At 50.4% G+C, this 24,039-nt stretch overlaps 2 protein-coding genes across 6 annotated transcripts in view; one reads left to right on the top strand and one right to left on the bottom strand.

The window, feature by feature from the left end:
* The window catches only part of SYNE4 (spectrin repeat containing nuclear envelope family member 4), a 16,086-nt gene extending 6,754 nt beyond the window's left edge, over positions 1-9,332 (top strand). For 3 of the 4 annotated variants that reach the window (XM_081961727.1, XM_081961728.1, XM_081961725.1), the window contains exons 4-12: positions 536-673; positions 1,739-1,933; positions 2,432-2,702; positions 3,629-3,705; positions 4,510-4,585; positions 5,272-5,447; positions 6,204-6,359; positions 6,992-7,047; positions 7,652-8,395. In XM_081961727.1, the coding sequence (XP_081817853.1) occupies positions 536-673; positions 1,739-1,933; positions 2,432-2,702; positions 3,629-3,705; positions 4,510-4,585; positions 5,272-5,447; positions 6,204-6,359; positions 6,992-7,047; positions 7,652-7,871 (1,365 nt within the window). In that variant the 3' untranslated portion in view covers positions 7,872-8,395. Of the gene's footprint in view, positions 1-535; positions 674-1,738; positions 1,934-2,431; positions 2,703-3,628; positions 3,706-4,509; positions 4,586-5,271; positions 5,448-6,203; positions 6,360-6,991; positions 7,048-7,651; positions 8,396-9,196 lie in introns of those variants that run through there. The other variant, XM_081961726.1, reaches the window with a different exon arrangement.
* On the bottom strand, positions 9,072-24,039 carry LOC309396551 (transmembrane protein 87A-like). 2 transcript variants are annotated; one of them, XM_081961729.1, is made up of 20 exons: positions 23,881-24,039; positions 22,644-22,707; positions 22,451-22,542; positions 22,117-22,227; positions 21,407-21,463; positions 20,572-20,748; positions 20,141-20,228; positions 19,667-19,731; positions 19,052-19,235; positions 17,531-17,630; positions 16,847-16,940; positions 16,661-16,732; positions 14,677-14,785; positions 13,700-13,758; positions 12,356-12,459; positions 12,055-12,134; positions 11,682-11,740; positions 11,313-11,365; positions 10,947-10,977; positions 9,072-10,610 (listed from the first exon to the last, which is right to left on the bottom strand). In XM_081961729.1, exons 1-20 carry the CDS (start codon positions 24,010-24,012, stop codon positions 10,569-10,571), a joined length of 1,773 nt encoding a protein of 590 aa, XP_081817855.1. In that variant the 5' UTR covers positions 24,013-24,039; the 3' UTR covers positions 9,072-10,568. The 2 variants fall into 2 exon arrangements, with proteins under 2 accessions (XP_081817855.1, XP_081817856.1); XM_081961730.1 differs by lacking the exon at positions 16,661-16,732 and adding an exon at positions 15,801-15,869.

Here is a 24,039-nt window from a genome sequence, read left to right as displayed (position 1 = left end):
CCAGCTTAGAGAGCATCAAGGACCTCACAGTTTGCCTCCTCCTCCTCTTCCTCTTCCTCCTCCTCGCCCTTATGGCACTGATGATGTTACCTACTTAGATCAGGAAACGTCTGCAAAAAACCCACCAAGTTGAGAGAACACCAAGGACCTCACAGTCCCCTCCATCTCTTCCCCCCTCCCCCTCCTCATGCTCCTCCCATCTGGAACTGATGATATTACCTAGTTGGGTGATGAAATGTCTGCAAAAAACCCACCAAGGTCAGAGAGCAGCCAGGACCTCCCAGTCCTCCTCCTCCCCTCCTCCCCCCTTCTTCCTCCCTCTCCCCCTCCTCTCCTCCCCTCGCCCCCTCCTCCTGTTCCTCCCATCTCGCACTGATGATGTTACCTAGTTGGGTCGTGAAACGTCTGCAAAAAAACCCACAAAGGTCAGAGAGCAGCCAGGGCCCCATAATTCAACCCTGAGCTGCAAAGATCCTCTTCTTGGCTGTGAGGATGAGGAGCAGTGTGTTTTCATCTGCTCTGGATTCTCCCTCAGCATTTTGTCCATCAATGGGAGGAGTTTGGGCAGAAGAAGGAGACCATCCAGGTGCGTCTGATGGAGCTGGACCTGCGGCTGACTGACGTGGAGCACTTCTCCGCAGGGACAGCGCTGGAGAAAATGATACAGCTGCAGGTAAAATGGATTCTGTGTCCACCAGGAAGAGGACCAGGTGCTTCTCTGCTCACCTTTGCTGATTCAGGATTTTTCCTGAAGGATCCTTCAATTTTTCCTAAGACCTGGAATTTGGCCTCCTTCAGCTCTGGAGGGAAAGTAGCCTGAGATGTTTCTCAGCATCCAGCAAAGGTCTGTAGAGTTTAGACCCGTGGTTCTCCATCAAAGCAACTTTAAGAGATGTGGACTTCAACCCCTGGAATTCCTCAGCCCAAAACCACAGGCGTTCCCTACCTTTAGTAGCTTCTATTCTAGAGCTTCTGCTCCTCAACCTCGGCCACTTGAAGACGAGTGTGTCAGGGTTCCAAAGAGCATCCAAAATTAAATCAGAGTCCGAGGCAAAGGATTGCTCAAGGTTCCAATTGATGAAGAGAGCCATGTTGGCACGTCTGGGAAAAGCCGAATCTGAAGGCTTCCCGGTTTCCCCCAGCCAGTTGAAAGTTCAAGATCTTGCCCCCCACACTCACAAGTCCATCGCATGGTCCAATCATCCCCTGCCATGCTGGCAGCTCCCACCCATCCAGTTCCGGTCAGGTGCAGAGGTGCAGAGACAAAGGATGACCTTGGCTTTCCAGAAAGAATGTTGTTATGGCTACATATCATCTAACTCCATACAATCCCCCCTCCCATTTTCCCACCATAGAAAATGCAGAGTAGAATAATAGACAGTGTGGCAGGCCCAAGATCCAAAAAGTGTGGCAGGCCCACTCTGCGGCCTGACAGAGTGGACGTTCAACTCCCAGAATTACCCAGCCAGATTTTGGGAATCACAGAGTTGAAAGTTCACCCAAGGTTGAGAAACACGGGTTTTAGACTAGAGGAAGCTGCACCCCGGCACCAACAATCACGAGGACTAGGAACTTGGCATCAAACTAAGGGGAAAGTGGCTTCTCCCATTGGCTGACTCCCAAATTCCGGGTGGGATTTGTTGTTCTGACCCAGCCGAGGGGTGGATGAGGGGAAGATGTCCGTGAAGGAAGCTGATTGGGCTCCTGCCCTTGTTTGGCCCCTCTCCTGGATGTCCAGGCGTTCCAGCAAGATGTCCTGACCAACACGGAGCATGTAGATCGTCTCGTGGTCTGCGCTGAGAAATTGATCCAGAAGAGCCAACCGGAGGATGCTGAGATCTTGGAGGAAGACCTGAAGGAGCTGATTGGCTTCCACCAAGCGGTCTTGTCAAGGGTCTTCCAGTTTCAGCAGCGCCTGGTCAGCATGAGGCTGGTATGTCAAGCATCTCATGTGAAGTCTTCTCCTCCTCCTTCCTCCTCCTTCCTTCTCCTTTCTTCCTTCTTTTTTTCTTCCTTCTTCTTACCCCTCCTCCTTCTCCATCTTCTTTCTCCTCCTCCTCCCTCCTCCCTCCTTCCTTCTTCTTCCCTTTCTCCTCCTTCTCCCCCTTTTCCTTCCTTTCTCCTCCTCTTCCTTCTTTTCTTCATTCTTCTTTCTCCTCCTCTTTCCTTCTTCCTTCTTCTTCCTTCCTTCTTTTCTTCCCTCTTCTTCATCCTCCTCCTCCTCTTCCTTCCATTCATCTTTTACCACTTCAGCCATCGAGGGAAGTCTTACTACCACTTTACAATGCCTTGGTAAGGCTTCACTTGGAATCTTGCATCCAGCTTTGGGTCTCCACAAGGGAGTTCAAGCGGGGAGCAGTCCGACGTGCCCAGGTGGCTTTGGGCCAGGGAGGACGAGGCCATTGTCTGCGCGTGTCCATCCTGCCTCCAGGTCTTTGAGGACGAGTGGGAGTGGGACCGAGACAGTGATGTGAAGTCGGACTGCTTCCCAGAAGGATCGCTGGCGTTTCACCCGGGGGACCCTGAACCCGCTGCCCTGATTCCCGAGGCTCTTGGGGGCCACTCTACCCCGAAACCTGCCCGGTGTTGCAGTGGTCCCATGGGGGGATCCTTGGCTGCAGATCTGGAGTGGGATCCCTCGGTGGACGTGGGGGGCTCCACCTCGCAGGACGAAGATTCCTCGTATTACAGCGCTGTCGTGGGTAAGTGAAATGCACCGCTAGGCCACAATTACAACGTTAGTTATCCTTCAAAGTTACAACAGCACTAAAAAAGGTGACTTATGTCCGTTGTCACACTTACGGCTGTGGCAGAATCCCTAGGGTCAGAGGTTCAAGATTCAGAGGCTTTGCAACTGGCATGGACTTATGACGGTTGCCATGTCCCGATGATCGTTTTTTGCAACTTTCTGATGGGCAAAGCCAGATTCACTTAACGATCGGGTTACAGGTAGTCCTCGATTTACGGCCACCAATGAGCCCCAGATTTATGTTGTTAAGTGAGTTTGGACCCATTTCACAGCCTTTCTTCCCACAGTCGTTAAGGGAATCACTGCTGTGGTTCAGTTAGGGACATGGTTGTTAAGTGAATCTGGCTTCCCTATTGACTTTGCTTGCGAACAGGTCGCAAAACGAGATTGCATGACCCCCGGGACACTGCGGCTGTCATAAATGTGAGTCACTGCCAAGCATCTGAATTTTGATCCCGTGGTCATTTGACGTCACAAAGGTCGTAAGTGTGAAAAACAAAAGTCACATTTTTCAGTGCCGTTGTAGCATCGAACGGTCACTAAACAAACTGTTGTAGGCCAAGAACTCCCTGTGCTAACTTAACAATGGCAGTGATTCACTTAACAACTGTGGAAAGAAAGGCTGTAAAATGGGGCAAAATCCACTTAACAACGGTTTTGCTTAGCAACAGAAATGTTGGACTCAAAGGCGGTCGTAAACCGAAGACACTCTGTACTTTTACTTTGGTATGAAATAGAGAGAATAAGTTTGGATCATTTCTTCCCATCCATCAAGCACACATTTCTGCAGAGACCTCTACAGCCCCCTCCCCAAGGTCTTAGATTAGGCCCCCTCCCCATAAATTGGGGGGGAAAAGAGGATTTTCTCCTATCTCGTAGGCTTCGGCCGGGGGGAGCATCTTCGGCGAAGGAGCCGTTCGTGGCGCTGGAGCTGGGGCAAAACGGAAGACTTTTCGGTGGGTATTGGAGGAAAAGGAGGAATTGGGGGGAAGGGGAGGGGGGGTGAGTCCCCGGGCCAGTGGCGGAAACGAATCAGGGTGGCCGGACGTTGCTTGGCCGAAGAAATGCTCCAGGTTGGCCAGGCTTGCTTTTCAGAAAGACTGCCACTGACAGGGGAGGCTTCCTCTGACAAATAGTCTATTTACAAGCAGTCCTCGACTTACAAGAGTTCACTTAGTGGCCATTCACACTTACGGCCGTTGCAGCGTCCTCTTTTGCGCCCTTCGGCCAAACCAAGTCAATGGGGAAGCCAGATCCACTTAACAGCCGGGATACTAACTTAACAGCTGCAGCGATTCACTTAACAACTGAGGCAAGAGAAGTCGTAAAATGGGGTGAAACCCACTTAACAAATGCCTCGCTCAGCAACAGAAATTGTGGTCGTAAGTTGAGGCACATCTGCCTTTATTATTTATTTGTGAAATAAATTTATAGATATACATATTCCGGCCAGCTTAAAACATAATTCCTCTTTCCTGCCATTGCAACCCAACTCTAATCAATCAATCAGTCAATCGATCAATCCAGGGCAGTGATTCATGTAACAACTGCGGCAATGAAGGTCATTAAATGCCTCAAAACTCCATGAATAACTGTCTTGCTTAACCACAGAAATGTTGGGCTCAATTGCGGTCGTATGTCGAGGACCTCCTGCAAACAAGCAGTCCAGTTGTGAAGGTCTTTTGCGGGTTGTGGTGGGGAAGAGATCCAGGCGCCCCTTTCTAACCCTGTGCCTGGCGTGTTCTCTGCTGGTCGTGCAGGTGCAGAGCAGTTTCCCAGAGGAGGGGGAGCCCTGCAGCTGCCCGGGGGCTCATCCGATGGAAGCAGATGTTTTGGGTGAGTTCAGGCCCTTTTAAAAAGTACTTAAAAAAAAAGTAGCCATGTCACACATTTTAAGTCCCCAGTTCCGTGTTCTTGCGAAAGTCAGTGTGTTGTTAGCTGTTGACCTGCTCCCCAAATTATGTGCGGCAAGTCCTCCTTTAGTGACCACAATAGGAACCAGCCGCTCGGTCCTTAAGTGAAGCACTCACCAAAGGAAATCACAAGGGCGCTTAAAGATCTGCCTTTAAATTTCCCTTCGCTTTACAGACTAGCGAAGATCATACAAACAAGGAACAGTTGCAAAGTTACGACTGTCACTCCAAACGGTAACAGTCGCTAAATGAGTATACCTTGTGCTGTTTCCTCCATTTAGAAATCCCCCTAGTCCACATTTTTTGCCGACCTGCCTTTGAAAGCTGCTGGTTTATTTATTTATAGATATATATTTTTTTTTTTATGTCCCCTACCTGCCCTATAAGAAGGCTCTGATTCAGAGCCCACTGGGCACCCTCTGCTTCCGCTGGGATCACAGCGTCCATCCTCCACAGCCAACAGTGTGATCCTGCCGTATCTGGAGGTGGAAATGGCTTTCAAAAACCTTAAACAAGTTTATTTTTCTGATAGTTGCTGAAGTTTCTTCAGTGTGCAGGTGCAAAATTTCGTTTTGAGGCTCCTTTCCACTTTGTTCTTCTTTTGGGTAGGATCTCCCGCCCCCCAGGAGCCAGGAGCCGCTCAGCTGCCCAGGGCAGGGGTCTTCTGTCTGCCCCCCGAAGCCACGGGGTTTGATCCCAAGCGCATCGAGACGTGGCTGGACCAGAACCACCAGAATCAAATGGGAATCCCTCCGGAGATCAAAGAGGCATCCGCTATTCATCAGGTGAAGCAGAGTCAGGATGGGCAAGGTTCAGTCACTTAGCGACTGAAATTCAGGGCTCAATTGTGGCCATAAGTCGAGGACTACCTGTATACATACTGGATATAACTGTGATGGTGGACCCATGGGTGGCACAGAGCCCTCTCTGTGGGCACCTGCACCATCACCAGCTGCCCTCCTGGTTTCCAACATGCCAGCCAGCTGGTCTTTGTGGGCACCGGGGCACCGGAAAACAGCCCCAAAACGGCCAGAAACGGCCTGAAAATAACCAAAAAGCAGGCCATTTTCTAGGCCAAATCCCTGATATATAAGCTTTAAAAAAACCTACAAAATAAAAAATAAAGAAACCCAGTACGTTATTTATGGGCTAAAATTTAGTCTGCAGCCATTAAATTAATCTATCAGAATGCAAAAGTCAGCCATCCGATGAAATCCTCGCCAGGCTTGGTTTGAGGCCTATGGAATCGAAAGCCGAGAAGTTTTGCATGCAGACAGTCCCACCCTGCAAAAACCCTCAGCTCTGAAGCTTGGAGAGATCCTGGCAGGCGCTGGGGATTATTGGAACGTTGGTGGGGGGCATATTTTTTTTTCTGACAAGGGTCCCTGCGGGGAAGCTGTGGGAATCCAGTGGGCAACCCATCAGGGGGGACCGAAGCAGCAGAGACAAAAACAGCACCTGCTATTCCATCACCCCCACCCACCCCTGTAACAGTTGGGGTGGTTTGCAGTCCCAGATGCTTCTCTTCCTCCGTTTTCCAGGACGCCGTAACCCATGTGGATGGGCTCCCACCGGCCAAGGAGCTCCAGCTGCCTCTGCAAGTTCAGGCAAGGGGGAAGAAGGTCCAGCGATGGTCCAGGAGGAAAAGCAAACAGAACCTCATCACCAACCAGCCGTGGTCGGGGAAGGAGCAACAGGTAAGGCCACGCCACGTTGACAATTGCCGGCGACAATTCAGAAATGAAACAAAAGTGACCCTGGGCAAGATCTGGCTGGGAGATCACAGAAGCAACTGGCAAGCATCTCCTGAGCATGCCGAAAGTGCCCACTCCTCCCTCCTGGTCAGCTCCCACTAAGGAGATGAACGCCTCAAAATTCAGCAGCCCAACTGGTTCTACCACCTCTTTTATTATTATTGATTTGTTGACATCCCGTCTTCATTATTTTTACAAATAATTAAAGGCGGTGAACATATCTAGCACGTCGTCTTCTTCCTCCTCTTTTCCCCATAAAAAACAACCCTGCGAGGTAGGTTGGGCTGGGAGGGGGGAGGCTGTCCCAAGATTACTCAGTGGGCTTTCGTCCCAAGGGTAGGACTAGAACTCACTGTCTCCCAGGGATTGGCCCAAAGTCACCCAGCCGGTTTTCATGCTTGAGGAGGAACTAAAACTCCCCGTCACCTGGTGATTGGCACACAGTCACCTCTCTGGTTTTCAGGCCTCAGGTGGGATTTGAACTCCCCATCTCCCACTTTCTAGATGCAGCTTTTAAAACATGTGGGGTTTTTTTTAAGTTTCATTTTGTTTCCCTCTTGTGAATCTTTTCCTAGATCTCCAAGACGCTAAATTCCCGGTCAGCAGAAATTATGGTTACTATTGAGAAAGAGTGAGTGGCTTTTTAGAAGTTTTTGAGAATAATTGTCTGGGCACTCAGCCTGTTTTGGCCGCTGTGCTGCACAAATCGAAACCAAAAAAGGGTTAATTTAGTGTGTGTGTGTGTGTGTTGTTATCTGAATGCAACTGGTGTGTCCCTGCATTCTGGTTGCTGAAGTGTATCAATAGGAGGATTCTGTTGGGATTGGACTTTTGACCACAACTGAGCCCAAAATTTCTGTTGCCAAGCGAGACTCGGTTGTTAGGTGAGTTTTGCCCCATTTTACGACCTTTCCGGCCACTGTTGTTGTTAAGTGAGTCACAGTTGTGAAATGAATCTGGCTTCCTTGCTTGTCAGAAAAGGTCGCAAAAGCGGATCACTCGACCTCAGGACATGGCAACTGTCATAAACATGTGATCCCGTTGCCAAGCGTCCAAATTCTGATCGCGTGACCAGGGGGATGCTGCAACGGTCGTGAGAAAACCATCATAAGTTTTCAGTGCCGTTGTAACTTTGAAGAGCCGCTAAATGAACTGTTGTAAGTCGAGGACACCTGTACTTAAGATGCCCATCTGAAATCTAAGCTTGAAACCGTCTCCCCCTTTTCCCTCCCCAGATGTGACCTGCAGCTGCCCACCGAGATCTGTGTCCAGCCCCGGAAGCTCTGCAGGAGCTCCGTCCAATGGCTGCTTTTGACCACGTTGTTTGTGCTGCTGATGTGGCTGCTGGGCCAGTCCTCTTTGCCGTCCCTCTCCCAGCCCCCCTGCCTCCAGACCAATGCCTTTGCCAAATCCTTCCACCTCATGCTAAAATACAAGGGTCCTCCCCCCACGTAGAGGGGATCGGAGAACAGGGACGCTGCAATCAACCAAGGTCGAGAGTCCTGGGGGAAACATGAGGCTCCTAGGAGTTGGACCGACCTCTCCTAGACTTCCAAAAAGTTGGGTTCCTTGTGCCTACCTTTGCCCAGAGATGGGTTCCAGATCAGGAGACCCAGAAGACACCTACAACTACGGGAAGATAGCTTGGATTTAGGCCTGGTGAACCACCTTGGAGTAGTCCCAGTGTAAAGATGGGGTTGGCTTTCCTCAAAGAAAGACCACCCAAAGAGGCAGGATGTCAACCTGTGGTCGTGGCTGCCCAGGTGGCATCTACTGACCTTTGGAGAAAGCAGCTTGTCTTGAAGCTCCAGCAAGATCTTCTCTGCACTGAGCGGGTTTCTCAAGAGATCCATTTTGACATAAGGGGAGGGACCGAATTTTAAGTAACTTCCAGCTTTGGATGATGGGTACTTTTGTACATGAGCTGATTTGTACCTTTGGCATCTGCCATTTTTTAATTAAAAAAACAGAGAAGGGTGGTTGATTGCGGCAGGTAGATTTGATCCAGGAGATGGCACCAATGTCAAACTTGATCCTCAAAGCAAGACCCCCTATCAGAAAGCTCTGAGTACCTGAGCAATCCCAAAGATGCAAGGATGGAGTTAAACATGGCAATTCTAAGATGAGTGGACTTCAACTCCCAGAATCCCCTAGCAACTCCCTGAATTCTGGGAACTGAAGTCTACCTCTTTTCAAGCTGAACTGCACGACTGAGGAATTCTAGCTGAATCTAGACCTTTTTGACGTTAATTAGCATGCTGGCTGGGGAATTCTGGGAGTTGCAGTCCACTCACCTTAAAAGTTGTCAAGTTTGAGAAACAATTTATTATGGAAACGAGTACCGTGCTTTTATTTGACCAAAATATGTGGCTGCAAAGTGGACAGAAGAATCCGGAGTATTGACAGTAACATATTTATCCACCACAGATCCAAGGAATCAAGTTCTCCAGCGTGTCATATTCTGGTTCACGTGACTTTTTAGCAAAGTGCATGATAAAAATTTAGCCTAAAGGTTCATTTAATGCAGGGGTGGGGAACTGGCCCCTTTAAGACCTGTGGACTTCAACTCCCAGAATTCCTGAGCCAAAGGCCCTGTGCTCCATGAATTCCCAGCTTCTCAGCAGAAGATGAAAAAATAAAGACACGTTCACAAGATTAGTGGGATAGTGGTTTATTTTAAAAATATTACTGCATTAAACACTCATGGCTTTCTCTCTCCAAAGACATATTCACAATTTCAAAATAAATTAATAAGTAATCTTCCCCTCCTCCTTCACCAGCCCACCCGGTATTCAGATTGGATCTCCAATGAGAAAAAAAGGAAAGAAGAGGTGATCGGATGCTTCCCAATAGGACTGCCGCAGTGCAGAGAAATTCCGAAATTGGAAAGGGGAAGAAACCGGAAGGCGATTTTGGAAGGGCGAAGGAGACCCAGGCACCGTTGTCTCTTTGGGCCCCAAATTCTCTTGGGAGGCAGGAAGGGACCGAAGCCGGGGACTTAGAAGATGCTTTGGATGAGATGTGAAAGGAAAAACGGACCTTTTTTGTCACGCATTACCCCAAAAGGCAAGGATGAAACTGCTGTGCTATGGGAGTTAAATCAATCAGGTCTCCAGGTCTCCGCGTGCCAACTGTGCCATGCTGAGGGCCAACGCAGCCTAGCAAAAGAGTCACAATCCAGCCAGGGAATACTGAGTGCCAACCAACCACCCACATGGGAACTTTTTATACGGTGGCAGCTCTGGCACTAAACCTGCTTTTGTGGTCCCCGTTCCAGAATATTTCTGGGGCTCAATGCTGCCAAACCTGAAGTCAGAAGTTACCCCTGGCCCAAACACAGCCTCACCTGTATACTCCAGGTGTTTTTAGGGTCTTTCTTGCTGACCTGTGCCATCCATGTGCAAACACAGGACGGGCGCCAGGCCTATTCCTCCCTTGCAAAACTGGACGCTCCTAGAAGGGACCAGAGGCATTTTAACCATCTCCCCACAAGGCAACCCACCCCCCTTTCCTTCCTACCATCATGCAGGCAAATAGGGACAGAGACCACTGGTCAGCGTCCGAGTCTGTTGCGGAGAGCCTTGAGTTGCAACTCTGCAGTTGGACGGGGGCTCTCTCTCTCTGCTCTGGATTCACCCGTGGTCACCCTACCCAACCCTACCCTCAACACGAGGACCCTGCCTAGGGGCAGCTCCAGAGGTTGCCAGGAACAAACGCCAGATGTTCCCCCAACTGCAGGAAAAAAACCTTGCTTCTAAAACCAGACTGGGAGGGGGAAATTCTGCTCTTCCCGGACATCCTCTCCAGCAGGAAGTGGGTCAGGAGTCCTTGTCCGGGCAAAACTCCAGGATTAGAAATGTGGAAAGTAATAAAATAATTATTTTATAACCATTTACAAATATATATATATAGATATATATATATATATGTATGTATAGGTGTGGGGTTTTTTTGTATGTGTGCACGCTCATGTATGTACATACATATATGGATAAAAACCATATACATATATTTAAAAAAGAAAAACCAGTTGGGAAAAGAAAGGAAAGAAGGAAAGAACAAAGGGGATGAAAAGAGGACTGTACTTCCCAGGCCCTTCCCTTTGTACAAAACCCGTCAGTCAGGCTGGAGCAGCCGGCCAGGAGGCCAATTTTATTCCATCTTGGACATTTCAAACTTTGTGGTCACTATTTCCTATGGTGGAAAGAAAGAGAAAAAGAGAAAAAATTAGTATTTTGATGCTTTTCAGCCAGATGGCTCCTTCCTGCTGAATTTCGGCTTGATCACAAGGGATCTTCCGTGCCCCTCCCCTTCTTTCAATTGGCCCCCTTAAAGGCTCTCTGAAAGCTTTGAAAACAGTCTGTCTCAAACCTGGCTGCTTTAAAATGGGTGGACTTCAACTCCCAGAATTCCCCAGCCGGCATGCTAGTGAGCCTGAGCCATTGACTGAGATGGAGGGGCTACAGAAATTGAACAAATAACCAAATAAATTTGGGCTTTGGGGCAAAAGATGAAAAATGGCAGGTTTACCTCATCGGAGTCCAGCAGTGGTGGCAACATGCTGGAAGAGCAAGGAGAGAGAAAGTTACACGCAGAGACAACTCGGAGACGTCGGACAATAAAACTCTAGAAATTTGAGGTTTATGGCATGGATTAACTCCCTTGGATTGAACCATCTAATTTCATGGAGGTTTTTCTTGCCCTGCTCCAAAAAACCCCAAAGACCCCCTGAGTTTCTTCTAAGCTTTTTGAGTAAAATGCAGGAATTGATATGTTTACATAATAATCCCTTCAAGGGTGCAATTCTTTACTACAACCCTACAACAGATTGGAGCCCAATGACCCAAACGCAGGAAAAATATCTTAAACAAACAAACAAACAAACAAAAAACTTACACATCAGCCATGGAAGAGGGAATGTTTTCTTCAACCCATTTCAAGTCTTCATCCTGAAGGCGACAAGGGGGAAGAACTTTAGCCCATGATGGAGGAGGAGGGGTAGAGGACGAGAAAAAGGAAGAAGAAAAAAGAGGAGGAAGAGGAGATGGGGGAGGAGGAAGAAGGAAAAGGAGGAGGGGAGGAGAAACAAGGAGAAAGAAGAGGAAGAGAAGGAGGAGGATAAAGGAAGAGGAAGAAGAAAAAAGAGGAGAAAGGAGGAAGAAGAAAAGGAGAGGGAGAAGAGAAAGCAGGAGGAGGAAGAAAAGGAGGAGAAACAGAAGGAGAAAGAAGAGAAAGAGAAGGAGAAACTCCATCCAAACGTCTCACCACTCGGTTGCCTTTTAGAATCCCGTTGACTTCCGGTTTCCCACCCCTCATCTTCATCCCTGCGTCAAAGAGAAGGAGGGAAATAGCAAGAGGGAGAGAGAAAAGGGGTGGGTGGGTGGGTGCAGGGAGGCCAACCCCTCCCTTCCAGATCCAACACACCAGCCCAATCTAGACCCAGCAGAGACCCCTCCCGCAAGGAGATCAGCCGGAATGCATGAGGGAGCGGAAGGGGGGAGAGGCACACCTACAAGTGTGCACACACACACCAGCCCCTTGGGAAAAGGCAGGCCGGGCCAGTAGGACCACATCTAAGGTTCGAGAACCCAATGAGTTGGGGGGGTGGGGGTGGAAGAGACCCCCGGGCAAAGCTTACCAAAGACTTCGTTGACCATCTGCTCGTCTTCCTCTTCCTCCGGCTCGCTGCCCTCGTCCACCAGGGGCATGAAGGCGTATCTGTGGGGGAGGGGGCCGGGAGGAAGTGGGCATGAGATGGGGCTGGGGGCTCACCTGCAGCAGACCCTCCCTCCCTCTCTCCCTCGCTTGAAGGAGGCGCTCCACCTCCTCTCAAGGCGAAGGGTGGGGTTTTCCGCCCCTTGAGAGAAGAATGAAACACAGAAGCCCGCTGGGCAAGGGATAGAAAAAGAGAGAGCGGTCCTGGGTTCCAGTTCCGACACCTTTGATTATTGGCGGAGGGTCTCCAGAGGAACATGATCACCAGCAGGATGATGGAGAAGAGGAACCTCCAGAAGGCGTCGTCGATCCAGAGTTCCCGCCAGTCCTGAAGGAGAAGGAACGGGAAGGGTCGTCGCGCAGGAAACCCGAGAAGGGACAGGTAGACCTCGACTTAACAACTATTGATTTATTCACTGTTCGAAATGACAAGGTTATTTTTTTTAAAAAGGTGATTAATGGCCATTTTTCACTCTTATGACCAAGCATTGAGCATCCCCGGGGTCACTTAATCAAAATTCATAGACTCGGCAACTGATTCGTACTTATGACGGCTGGTCATATCCCGGGGTTATTAGGTGATCCCCTTTTGTGACCTTCTGGTAAGCCAAATCAATGGGGGAAGCCAGATTCACTTAACAACCGCGAGACTAACTTAACTGCAGGGATTCACTTAGCAACTGTGGCCAGAAAAGTCGTAAAACGGGGCAACTTAACAACTGTCTCGCTTAGCCACAGAAAGATCGGGCTCAACTGGGGTGGTAAGGACTACCTGTATGAATTTTCTTTTTAACACCCTGAACCAAAAAAATTAGAATAGAACAGCACTCAAAGGGACCTTGAAGGTCCTCTACTCCAACCCTCTGCTCAAGTAGAACCTACAGCATTTCAGACAAATGGCTGTCTGTCTCTTTTTGAAAACTCTCAGGGATGGAGCACCCATGACTTCTTCTATCTGTTACTTCTCGTCCCAAATAGAATACAGAATAACAGAGCTGAAAGGGGCCTTGGAGGTCTTCTAGTCCAGCCCTCTGCTCAAGCAGGAGACCCTAGACCGCTTCAGACAAGTGACTGTCCAGTCTCTTCTTAAAAATCTCCAGTGATGAAGCAACCACTTCTGGTGGCAAGCTGTTCCACTGGTTAACTGTCCTCCCTGTTAGGAAGTTTCTCCTTAATTCCAGGTTGCTTCTTTCCTTGATTAGTTTCCATCCATTGATTCCTGTTCTGCCCTCAGGTGTTTTGGAGAATAGCTTGACCCCCTCTTCTTTGTGGCAGCCCCTCAAATACTGGAATCCTGCTATCACGTCACCCCTAATTCTGCTTTTCTTTAGACTAGCCAAAGGTTTCGTCTCCAGGCCTTTGATCCTCTTAGTTGCCCTTCACTGAACTTCTTCCAAAGTCTCAATATCTTTTTTTGTAGCGTGGTGACCAAAATTGGTTGCAGGATTCTTGGAGGAAGAAGGTTTCAGTGCTGCAAGGATCGACTGTCATTTTTTTTGTAAAAAAAGAAAGAAAGAAAGTGGGTCTAAATGAAGAAGGGGAGAAAGGGAGCCATCCTGCTTACTCACGGATTGGCAGGTGGCAAGATGGAAAGTCTTTGTGGTCCAGATGATGAAGATCAGGGACGCTGCAAAGAGAGAAGAGGGAGAATACGTGTTGTGGGTGGCTGCAGGAAGGAAGCGTCTTCCGGAGGCAGCAGGAAGTCTTTGAAATTAAAATTTAACCGAGGGATTTAATATCCTGCCCCAGGCGTTATGCTCCCAGCCTATCTGATGAACGCTGGAGGGGTTGGGGGCGAGAGCCAGGAGTTTAAAACAAAAATAAATCTGAGTAGATATAAAACAGCAGTGAAAATCTGAGGGGTAGCACAGAGCTCTTCCGCCAAATTTTAATTTTAAGGCTGAGAATGTCTTAAGGACGTGACGATCGTGATCCTATCCACATTCGCTGCCAAATTGGAATACAAACGAAGCAAAACCCCATGATTTTCCTGCAAGTTCATCCCCACTTTTGCCTTCCCTCCATCTGCGTTTTGCGATGTAACCTTCCTCTTCCCCGTTTATTACTTATTTCTATCTTCCCTGTATTTTATTTTTTTTACAAATAACTCAAGGTGGCAAACATGCCTGACAAAAGCTTCCTCCCATTTTCCCCATAACATCCCTGTGAGGCGGGTTGGGTGGAGTAAAAGGGACAGGCCCAAAGTCATCCAGCTGGTTTTCATGCCTAACGCGGGACTAGAACTCCCAGCCTCCTGGTGATTGTCCAAATTCATCCAGTTGGCCTTCATGTTTAAAGAGGGACTAGAACTCCCAGCCTCCTGGTGACTGACCCAAAGTCAGCCAGCCAGCCAGCATTCATTCATTCATGGCAGAACTAGAATTCACCATCTCCTAGTTTCCACCTGATACTTTAACCACTAGATCAAACTGGCTCTTTAAAGCAAGTCCTGTCCCCAACAAGGATCTCCCCCCCCCACAACCTGAGCAACAAGAAGGCAGTGTGCCTCCCCCCCCAAAAAAAGCCACCCCAGGCCCCGTCTCACCTATGACGGCGAAGATGAGGGTGTTGGTGAAGTGACGGTAGAGAGAGAGTTTAACCAGGTTCCGTCGCAGCTTCAGCAGCTTCATGGTCTGCACCACGCTGATCAGGATGTGCCGGGGGTCAAGGAGAACCGCGTGGCAAGGAGGTTGGGGGGTGGGAGATGCCGAGATGGGACCCCCGTCAAGAGGAGAGGAACCTGGGTGCCTCTCCAGAGAGGGCGGCTTAGTGGTTAAAACCCAAACTGGTCTTGGGCTCATCAGGGTTGGCACCCAAAACTGCCCGTGGTGAACCTGTGGCTCCCAAACCCCACCCGAAAGATGGCTCCTGTATGACCTGTGGACTTCAACTCCCAGAATTCCTGAGCAACCAATGAAGGAGCACCCACAACCTCTAGAGGCCAGCTGTTCCATTGGCTAACTGTTCTCACTGCTGGGAAGTATCTCCTTAGTTCTAGGTTGCTTCTCTCCTTCATTAGTTCCCATCCGTTGCTTCTTGTCCTGCCTTCAGGTGCTTTGGAGAATACGTTGACCCCCCCTCCCTCCCCGTCTTCTTTGTGGCAACCCCTGAGATATTGGAAGACTGCTATCCTGTCTCCCCTGGTCCTTCTTTTCATTCAACTAGATATGCCCAGTTCCTGCAACCGCTCTTCATACGTTTTAGTCTCCAGGACTTTAATCCTCTGAGTTGCTCTTCTCTGCACTTTTTCCCAAAGCTTCAACGTATTTTTTGCAATGTGGCCGCCCAAAACGGGATGCTGTACTCCAGGTGTGGCCTTCTTAAGGCTTTACAAAGCGGTGCTAACACTTCACATGATTTTGATTCTCGGCCTCTGTCAATGGAGCCTGGGATTGCATTGGCTTTTTTGGCACATGGCTGGCTCACACGTTTCGGCAATCGTCCCAATAGGACCCCAAGCTCCATCAAGGGGTCAAGAGAACTCAACAAAGCCCACCCACCCCCATCCGAAACCAGCTCAAGCCCATTACCCGGCCTCTTCCCTTTGGAAAGCCAACTGTTTGGGGAAGAGGGAGGGGGGTCAGGGGAGGAGGTGGAGGGAGGCCCAGGACCCAGAATCCCCCCCCCCGACATCTCCCCCCCCAGCAGGCCAGGAGCCACAGAGGATATCCAATAGCAGAGAGCAGAGTCAAGCAGAGCAAGGGGAATAGCTGCTAGAAGCACCAAGTCATCCTGAGCCTGGGATAAAACGAGAGAAAGGAGAGAAGGAGGAAAAAAAAGTGACGGAGAGGAAGAACGAGGAGAGGAGGCAACAGGGGGCGCTCTAAACACTGGTTGGGGATCACTGGTCACGAGGGCAAGCGGGAATGGGCTACGGGGAAAAGGATGGGAAGACCCAGCGGAGGAAGAGGGAATGGTGGCTTTGGAATCCAGAGGAGATGTGGGTCCGCTTACAGTTAGTCCTCAGCTTATGAACACGGTGGCCATAAAGCAGGACATTCCCACAACCGAACCAATTTTACAACTTTTATGATGGGCCGTTTTGGCCGGAAAACCAGGAAAAATATGCTGGTTTTCGGCAAAAAATGTCATAAAAGGCAGTCACGCGACCCAGGGGATGCTGCAAATGGACATAAAGTTAGGCCACTTGCCGAATATACAACGGTGTGTGTGTGTGTGTGTGTGTGTCACATGGCTGTGCAGCCACCCCCCACCCCCCACTGTCAAAAATTCAAAACTGGGTTGTACGTAGCCTTGTCCAAACCTCCAACGGCCCCTAAGCAAGGGCGGAGGGCGGAGGAAAACGAGCGGCCGTGCGAATCGAAAATCAGTCAGTAAGTGGGAAAGTTCCTAAGTTATCTCATTCAGGATCCTTTTTGGATGTGTTTTTACTGACCGAGCAGCCTAATTTTGGGGGCGTGAGGGGCTAATTCTGTCTACAAAGCCAGATTCCTCTCTTCCTCCCCCCGAATGCCCTGAAACCAAGGAGGAGGGGGAGCTGGAGGGCCGAAGTTTGGGGCAAAGGATATCCACCAGACGATACAGGAGTCCACAAAAGCGAGGAATATCTCGCAGGTCAAGGTGACTATGTTAGCTTGTTCCTGGGGTGGGGGGAATAATCAGAGGCTGAGCGAGCAGACCCCCTCCCCCTCCCCCACTGCAAGGCTCCCGCCCAGCCCAACCCCCCTTGCCCCGAAGTCCTTCTCCCCCCTTACCGATTTCACCCGCAGCACGCCTTCAATGATGGAGAAGACCAGGTACATCAACCCAACGCCAACCACACGGTTCAGAAGGGCCCCCAGGCGCGGCCTGCGAGGGAGAAGCAGAGGGCGTAACGCTGGGAGTCCAGCTTTGGGAGGGGGCACTGGCATTATTGTGGTTCAGCCTTAGGGCAATCACCAGGAGACAGTGAGTTCTAGTTCTGGCTTAGGCACAGAAAGCCAGCTGGGTGACTTTCAACCAGTCAGCCCAACCCCCCCCCCCCCCCTCACAGGGCTGCTATGGGGAAAAGAGGAGGAAGGACTATTTTAACTATGTTCACTGCTTTCATTATTATTTATTTAAAATGAGGCAGGATATATAAACCAACAAATTCTGCAATTAAACTGAACTCTGACAGAAGCAAACAAAATGCCCCTTCCCTTATTGACAGAGCTGCCCCGATTCACGTCATTAAAAGAATGCGAGCGTCATTACACCTGGGTCTGTTTCAGATCCCGCTTTCATTCTGCAGGACTCAAAGCTGGAGAGATCATCTTCCCGCTCCTCTGAAACCACAACCCTGCAAGGTGGGTTTCGAGGCCCCCAGGAAAGAGTCAAGTTGCCCGGCTAGCTTTTGTGCCCGTCGGCTGTGCCCTGCCCCCCCTTCCCCTTCCCCTGTGCCCGCCGTCCGCTCTCACTTGACAATGCCGTATCCCAGGCTGGCGAGAATGACAAGGACTCGAGCCAGCATCCGCTTCACAGCACACAGCACCTCCCCGAAGATCACGGCGCCTTGGACTGCAGGAGGGAGCAGAGAAATGGAGAATACCGGATTTTTCGCTTTTGAAGAAGTAAGAAAAAAAGCTTTTTTGCCTTCCCTCAGCAGCCCCCAGCAGGCTTCAGGAGGGCTGAGGGAAGGCTAAAAAGCCTCAATTTTTGCAAAAATGGCCCGTTTTTCACAAAAATGGGATGCAGGGGCTTCGGGAGGCCAAACATGGCAATATTTGGTGTATAAGACGCACCAACATTTCCACGCTCTTTTTTTGGGGGGGGGGAAGGTGCATCTTTGAAAAATATGGTAACTTTATTCTCCCTTTGAAGGCTTTCGATCGGCACACATGAAAATGAAATTTCCTTGCTTGCAGCTCTCAAAGGGTCTCCACCTCCAATATGCCCCACACACTCGTGACAAAATAAATAAATACAAAATTATGCATATAACCACATAGATTGTAGGATGCATCTATTATATTATGCGAGTGGAAAGGACATTGGCCTGGAAGCCAGGAAACGGGGCCCGGCCTTGGCCAGGGGAAGCCTGCTCCTCGCTGGGATGAAAAGGACCCCAACGCCCATCCTCCCCAGCCAACAGCCAGGCCCACCCAACTCCGAAACAGCAAGGAAGACTGGACAGAGCGACAGCCATCACTCTGCGAAACGGTGGAAGTTTTCCAATTAGCCCGTAATGTTTTTTTAAAAATCGTCTTTAATTTTGCTTTACTGAATATTTAAAGTTTTTAACATTTTGTGGCTCTTTTTCTGAGGCTTGCCAGCTGCCCAGAGTCCCTTGTCAGCGAGGTAGGCGGTCCCTAAATGTAACACAGGTAGTCCTTGACTTACAACAGTTCATTTAGTGACCGTTCAAGGTTGCAACAGTACTGGGGGGAAAGCAAACTTATGACCATTTCCCAGATTTATGACCTCTGCAGCATCCCCATTGTCACGGGAAGAAAGCTCAGAGGCTTGGCAACTGGCTCCTATTTATGACGGTCGTAGCATCCTGGGGTCACATAATCCCCCTTTGCGGCCTTCTGACGAGCAAAGTCCATGGGGCACCCAAATTCACTTAACGACCGTGTTACCAACTGAAGAACTGCCGCGATTCCCTTAAGAACTGTGGCAAGCAAGGCGGTAAATGGAACAAAATTAACTTTGCAACTGCCTCACTTAGCAACAGAAGTTTTGGGCTCAACTGTGGTCGTGGGTCGAGGACCCCCAGTAAATAAAATACACAAAAGGAACACGCCACCTTAAGCCTCCCCTGCCCTGAGGCTGCCCAGATCCATTGCAGTACAACACCCCTTTCAGTGGGGCTGGTAGGTGATGGGAACTGTAGTCCAGTGCTGGCCAAGGCAGAAGAACCGTCCGTTGGGACCCCGGCACAGATGTGTGTGTGTGTGTGTGTGTGTGTGTGTGTGTGTGTGTGTGTCTCCACCCACCTGATTGGCCTTCGCTTTGAATGCTCTGGAATTCGGCGTAGAAGACCGCCTTCTCCAACATGCCCAGGAGGATAACGCCACCGATCCAGAATTGGATGCGCAGAATGTCCCGCCAGTAGCAGGCCAGGAGGATCAGCCACAACGCGCCGTAGAGGACGTAAACGATACACATCACCATGTAGAACTGTGAGGGAGAAGGAGCCCACCATGGATGAAGGCGCAGAAGGGCCGGGAAAGGTTGGGGGACAAAGGGATTAGCCTCTCTCAATTATTGGCCAAACTTGTCACTAGAGTAGGGGTCTCCAAGCTTGGCCACTTTAAGACAAGGGGGGGATTCAATGCCGCGTGGCTCGCTGGGGAATTCTGGGAGTTGAAGTTCCCAGGTCTTGAAGTTGTCAAGTTTGGAGACCCCTGCTCTGGAACAGTTTCTCCAACTTGGCAACTTCCAATTGGGGGACTCCCACAATTCTCCAGCCAGTATGCTAATGAACTTCAACTCCCAGAATTCCCCAGCCAGCAGGCTAATGAACCGATGGGTGGATTTCAAATGTGCTGGAGAAACAGGCCACGATGCCCTCTGCTCACCTGAGCCATAAAACGGGGTTTTCAACTTACCACCTTGAGGGGCCACTCCGAGGCAGAGATGTAGACGTACTGAGGATGTTTCATCTGAACGTCAACTACAAGGCGGAACGGAAAAAAGAGACAGGTGAAAAGATTTGCAGAAGTAGTAGCAACTCCTGGAGAAGAAGCAGGAGGAGAGAGCCTGTGATGGAACTCCAACCCAACCTTCCTTGACTGCTGGACTGGTGGGCATCTGAAACCCCCCTCAAAATATAGCAGCCGTATCCCTAAAGTTGATTCAAGAAAGGCTTGGACACATTCTTGTCCAAAGTGCAGAAGACCCCCCCCCCCCCAAGACCAAAGAAGACTGGGCAGAGGGATTGAATGGTTGGAAGTGAGGGGTCCTTGCCCCCAGTCCCCCATAACTGAAGTCCTTTTAGAAGAAGACTTAATAGCCCCTTCTACGGGTGAAGACAGAAGATATCATTTTTTGCTTTGTCCATCAAAACTGGGCCCTCCACTCACTCGAGAGCTCCCAGTTGGGGGAGGGGCTTGTGATGCTGAGGATGAAGACGTAAGGGCCATCCTTCCAAGTTTCAGCAACAGTGATGGGCTAGACCAGAGACAAAAAAGTATGAATTCCTGAAGTTGCCATCCCAACATCTCTGGGAAATCCTCAACTGGGAAGATCTGAGCAGAGGTCACTGGATTAAAGAAATAACCATCTGCCTTCCTGGGGGACAGCTTCGAAACACAAGTAGATTTGGCTAGTCCCAGATTCCCGGAAGAGTCGTCAAAGGAGGACAGCCAGTTTAAGGGAGATCAATGTTTCAATTAATGTCCTAATCAGAAAGGAAACTTGGTGCCCCCACTTCACTAGGGATCCATCGAGGATCTCCCTGAATTCCTGCCTGCAACCCCCCTGCAAGGCCCAGGGGCCCATGGAGACCACCAACCTCCAACTTCCTCTTCGGCACGTCCACTTTTTCCTTGAGGTCTTTTGTAGGTTCTCCATGGGCGGAGGGAGGGGGCTTCACCTCCTGCGTCTCGCGGGGCTCTTGATTTGGGGGGTCGGACCCCTTCTCCTTGTCTCCTTCCTTGCCTTTGGGGGCCCTTCTCTTTCGCACAGAGGTCTGTGGAGGATGGAGGGGGAGGAAGGGGAGACCCCCATATATGACTTTTGTTGTTTTACTTAATCACTCTTTTCAAAGGGGGAAATCTGTGTATTTCAATGCTGTAAAGGACCAGAAAGGACCTTTAGATGAGAGGAGCAGCATATAAATTATAATAAACCCAGTGAGTCCTCGACTTATGACCACAATGGAGTCCAAAACCTCTGCTGCTAAGCGAGACAGTTGTTAAGTGAGTTTGCCCCATTTTCCAACTTTTTTTTGCCACAGTTGTCAAGCGAATTTGGCTTCCTCCTTGACTTAAGGTCGCAAAAGGGGACCACATGATCCAGGGAACTCTCTGCGACCGTCATAAATATGAGTCAGTTGCCACAGGGTCACATCAATTTTGATGACATGACGCTGCAGCGGTCGTTAAGTGTGAAGACCAGTCTTAAGTCATTTCCCCCCCAGAGCCGTCGTAACTCTGAACAGTCACTAAACAAACGGTTGTAAGTCAAGGACTTTGTGTCAGGAATATTGTTTTAACTTTACTTGCTTTAAGGCAAAGTTAAGTCACCTGCTGGCCACCAGCAGCACCTGGACTTTGAAAGCAAAGGCGTAGCCCCCCTTCATCCCCTCCCCTCATTGCCAGAATCTCAAAGTCCCCCCAATCGGTTACCTCTTGATTTGAGAGGGGCCTCAGCTTTTTCGGAAGTGGGAGTTCCTGGACATTCAACTAAAACAGAGAAGAGGCAGTGGCATTAGTCGAGACCCTCCAAATAATACTCCCACCCCGCATTCAAGTGGACTAAGTTCTGAGTTTCCCACTGTGGGGTCCTTGGTGCTGAGAGTTGGGTGGGTTTCTTGCAGACGTTTCATGACCCAACTAGGGAGCATCGTCAGTGCTAGGAGGGAGTGGGATTTGCTCTCCGTTTATATGCAGTCATTTGCCCTGCCCATGTTAGTGGGGGTGGTTTCCCCCTTACTAGGGTCTTGATTAGGGTCTTGTTTTCTGCTTGATTGTTTGTCGGGTGTTAATCCCTGCTTATCTAGATGTTGGTTGCTGGAGGGGATGAATTCCCCCCACAAGCCAGCACTGATGAAGCTACCTAGCTGGGTTATGAAACGTCTGCAAGAAAGCTACCAAGCCCAAGAGGACTCCACAGTCCTCTTCCTCCTCCCTGCAAACCGCCTTCCCTGCTAGCACTGATGATGTTACATAGCTGGGTCATGAAACGCCTGCAAATTCAGAGACCTGCAAGGTCTCCGCAGTTCAACCCTGAGCTACACACTTTCTCCTCCTTCAGGAGTTTCCCCACCATGAGGCTACTCTGGTTTTCCAATCGCTTGAAGGCCACCCCCCGCGCGTCCTGCACGCTGAGTCCACACCTTGTGCAACTGTCCGCACTGCACCGAGGTGACATTCCAGATGTACTGGCCATCTCCTGGGACGCTGGCCTCAATGTCGGGATTGCTCAGGTAGGTCAAAGCTTCTTTTTCCTGAAAGGAGAAAGAAAATCGGAGGGGAAATGACAAAGGGAGCCCACCCACACAAACCCCTGGAGCCATCTACCAGCTGTGAAGTGGGTCCAGATACCCAGCCTTGAGGAGGGGGAGTTCCTTCCCGCTGAGCCCCACAGGTGTGTGTGTGTGTGTGTGTAGGGAGGGGGTTTCCATCCCATCCCCGTCCCCCAAATCCACCCTGCAGAGACCAGAGGCTCACATTTATGTAGATTTCATGGTGGCAGCGGGAACTGCGGAGATACCAGGTCACGTTCAGGAACCCTTCCCAACCCTTGCAGATTTCATGGGGAACTGTCCAAAAAAAGAGAGAAAAATATAAAAATCCCGTAAACCACCTAAGCTAGTCCAAATTTTGATTTAATTATCCCGCTTGTGGGAAGCTCGGCACTTACATTTGAGGATAATCCAAGTCCCTTTAAACATCGTCTTGGAGAAGACGAAAAGATTGTTTTGGTTCTGGAAAACAAGGGCAGCACAAAAGGGTCAGTCACTCCACCAAAGGGCTCGAGTTCAAATCCATCCTGTTCCTAAGATCCAGCTAGGATAACACGGAATAATTTTCTGCTCTGGACAAAGGAACTTTCCGGGGGGGAAATGTTTGTTTTCATCAGTGTTCGAAGGGAGTGGGGTTTGCTCTCTGTTTATGTACAGTAGCTTGCCCTGCCAGGGTCGGTGGGAATTTCTTGGTGGTTTCCTGATTAAGGTTTAGTTTTCTGCTTGATTGTTTGTCTGGTGTTATATCGGGTATAAGTGGCAGGGCAAGCTATTATATAAACACAGGGAGTAAACCTCATCTTCAGAAACACTGATAATGTCATCGATTATGTCTGCTATTTGATTGGCACCCAAAGAAAGTTTCTCAAGCAGTGGCCGAAGATCTCCCACCCGAACTCGGCTGGCCACGCAGGGCATTCCCACTGTCCAAACTGTCCAGCCTCTCGGCAGAGGGCCAGGGCCATTCATTCCTCTCTATGGGGCGGAGGATGGGGTGGGGTGGAGAAGCCCTTTCGGAAGCACCCAGCCCAAAGTCCCCCTTGCCAAGGAAGCTGACCCCCTGGCATAGCAGGTCAGGGAGCAGACCCTTTGCCCATGCTTTCTTTGGAGGGGGGGCTTTGGTGGCTATTGAGGGAGAGTCCTTCCTTCTTTTTTGCCCACCCACAGCATCAAACGTTTAAACCCTCATTTACAAAAAAGAAAAATAAAGTTGTCGGTCCCCCCCTGTGAAATCAGTTGCTATGGGGGCTGCTGGGGATCTTTGGAATGGGGAGGAGCTCAGGGAGAGGGGCAACCATCCAACAATCCCCCAGCCCCGCTGGGGGGGAGGGGCAGAGAGAGAAGAGGATGCAGGGCAGGAAGTCCTCCCGGCTGTCCACTCCCCACCCCCACAGGCAGCCCACCCTTGAAGAAAGACAGGGGGCATCCTGAGGCCATCTAGCCTGGTCTTGGATGGTCCTGATGGAAGGGAAGTGACGCGGGACCCCCTCGAGCCGGCCAGCCGGACCACCCTGCCCATCCTCCGGGCCAGGCGCCGTACAGGATGGGTGGGGAGGGTCTCCCCGGGACCCTCCCTCTCCTCCGCCCCCTCCTGGTGACGCCACAGGTCTGGGCAGGCCCCGCCCCCGCACTCACCCCGCCGGCCGTCCGGCTCCAGCGGCCCGGCTCCGACGCAGCCCCGCCGGCCGGCCCCGGAGCCAGCGCCGCCCCGGTGAGCAGCAGCGGCAGCAGCAGCCGCCAACTCCGCGCGCCCCAGCCCGCCGCCATCCTCTTCCGGCTCGCGCGTCACGTGGC

Source organism: Natrix helvetica (assembly GCF_964273705.1).
Source record: "Natrix helvetica genome assembly, chromosome: 9".
NCBI lineage: Eukaryota > Metazoa > Chordata > Lepidosauria > Squamata > Natricidae > Natrix > Natrix helvetica.
The sequence above is the reverse complement of the archived record's forward strand: the minus strand, read 5'-3'. Positions and strand labels throughout refer to the sequence as shown.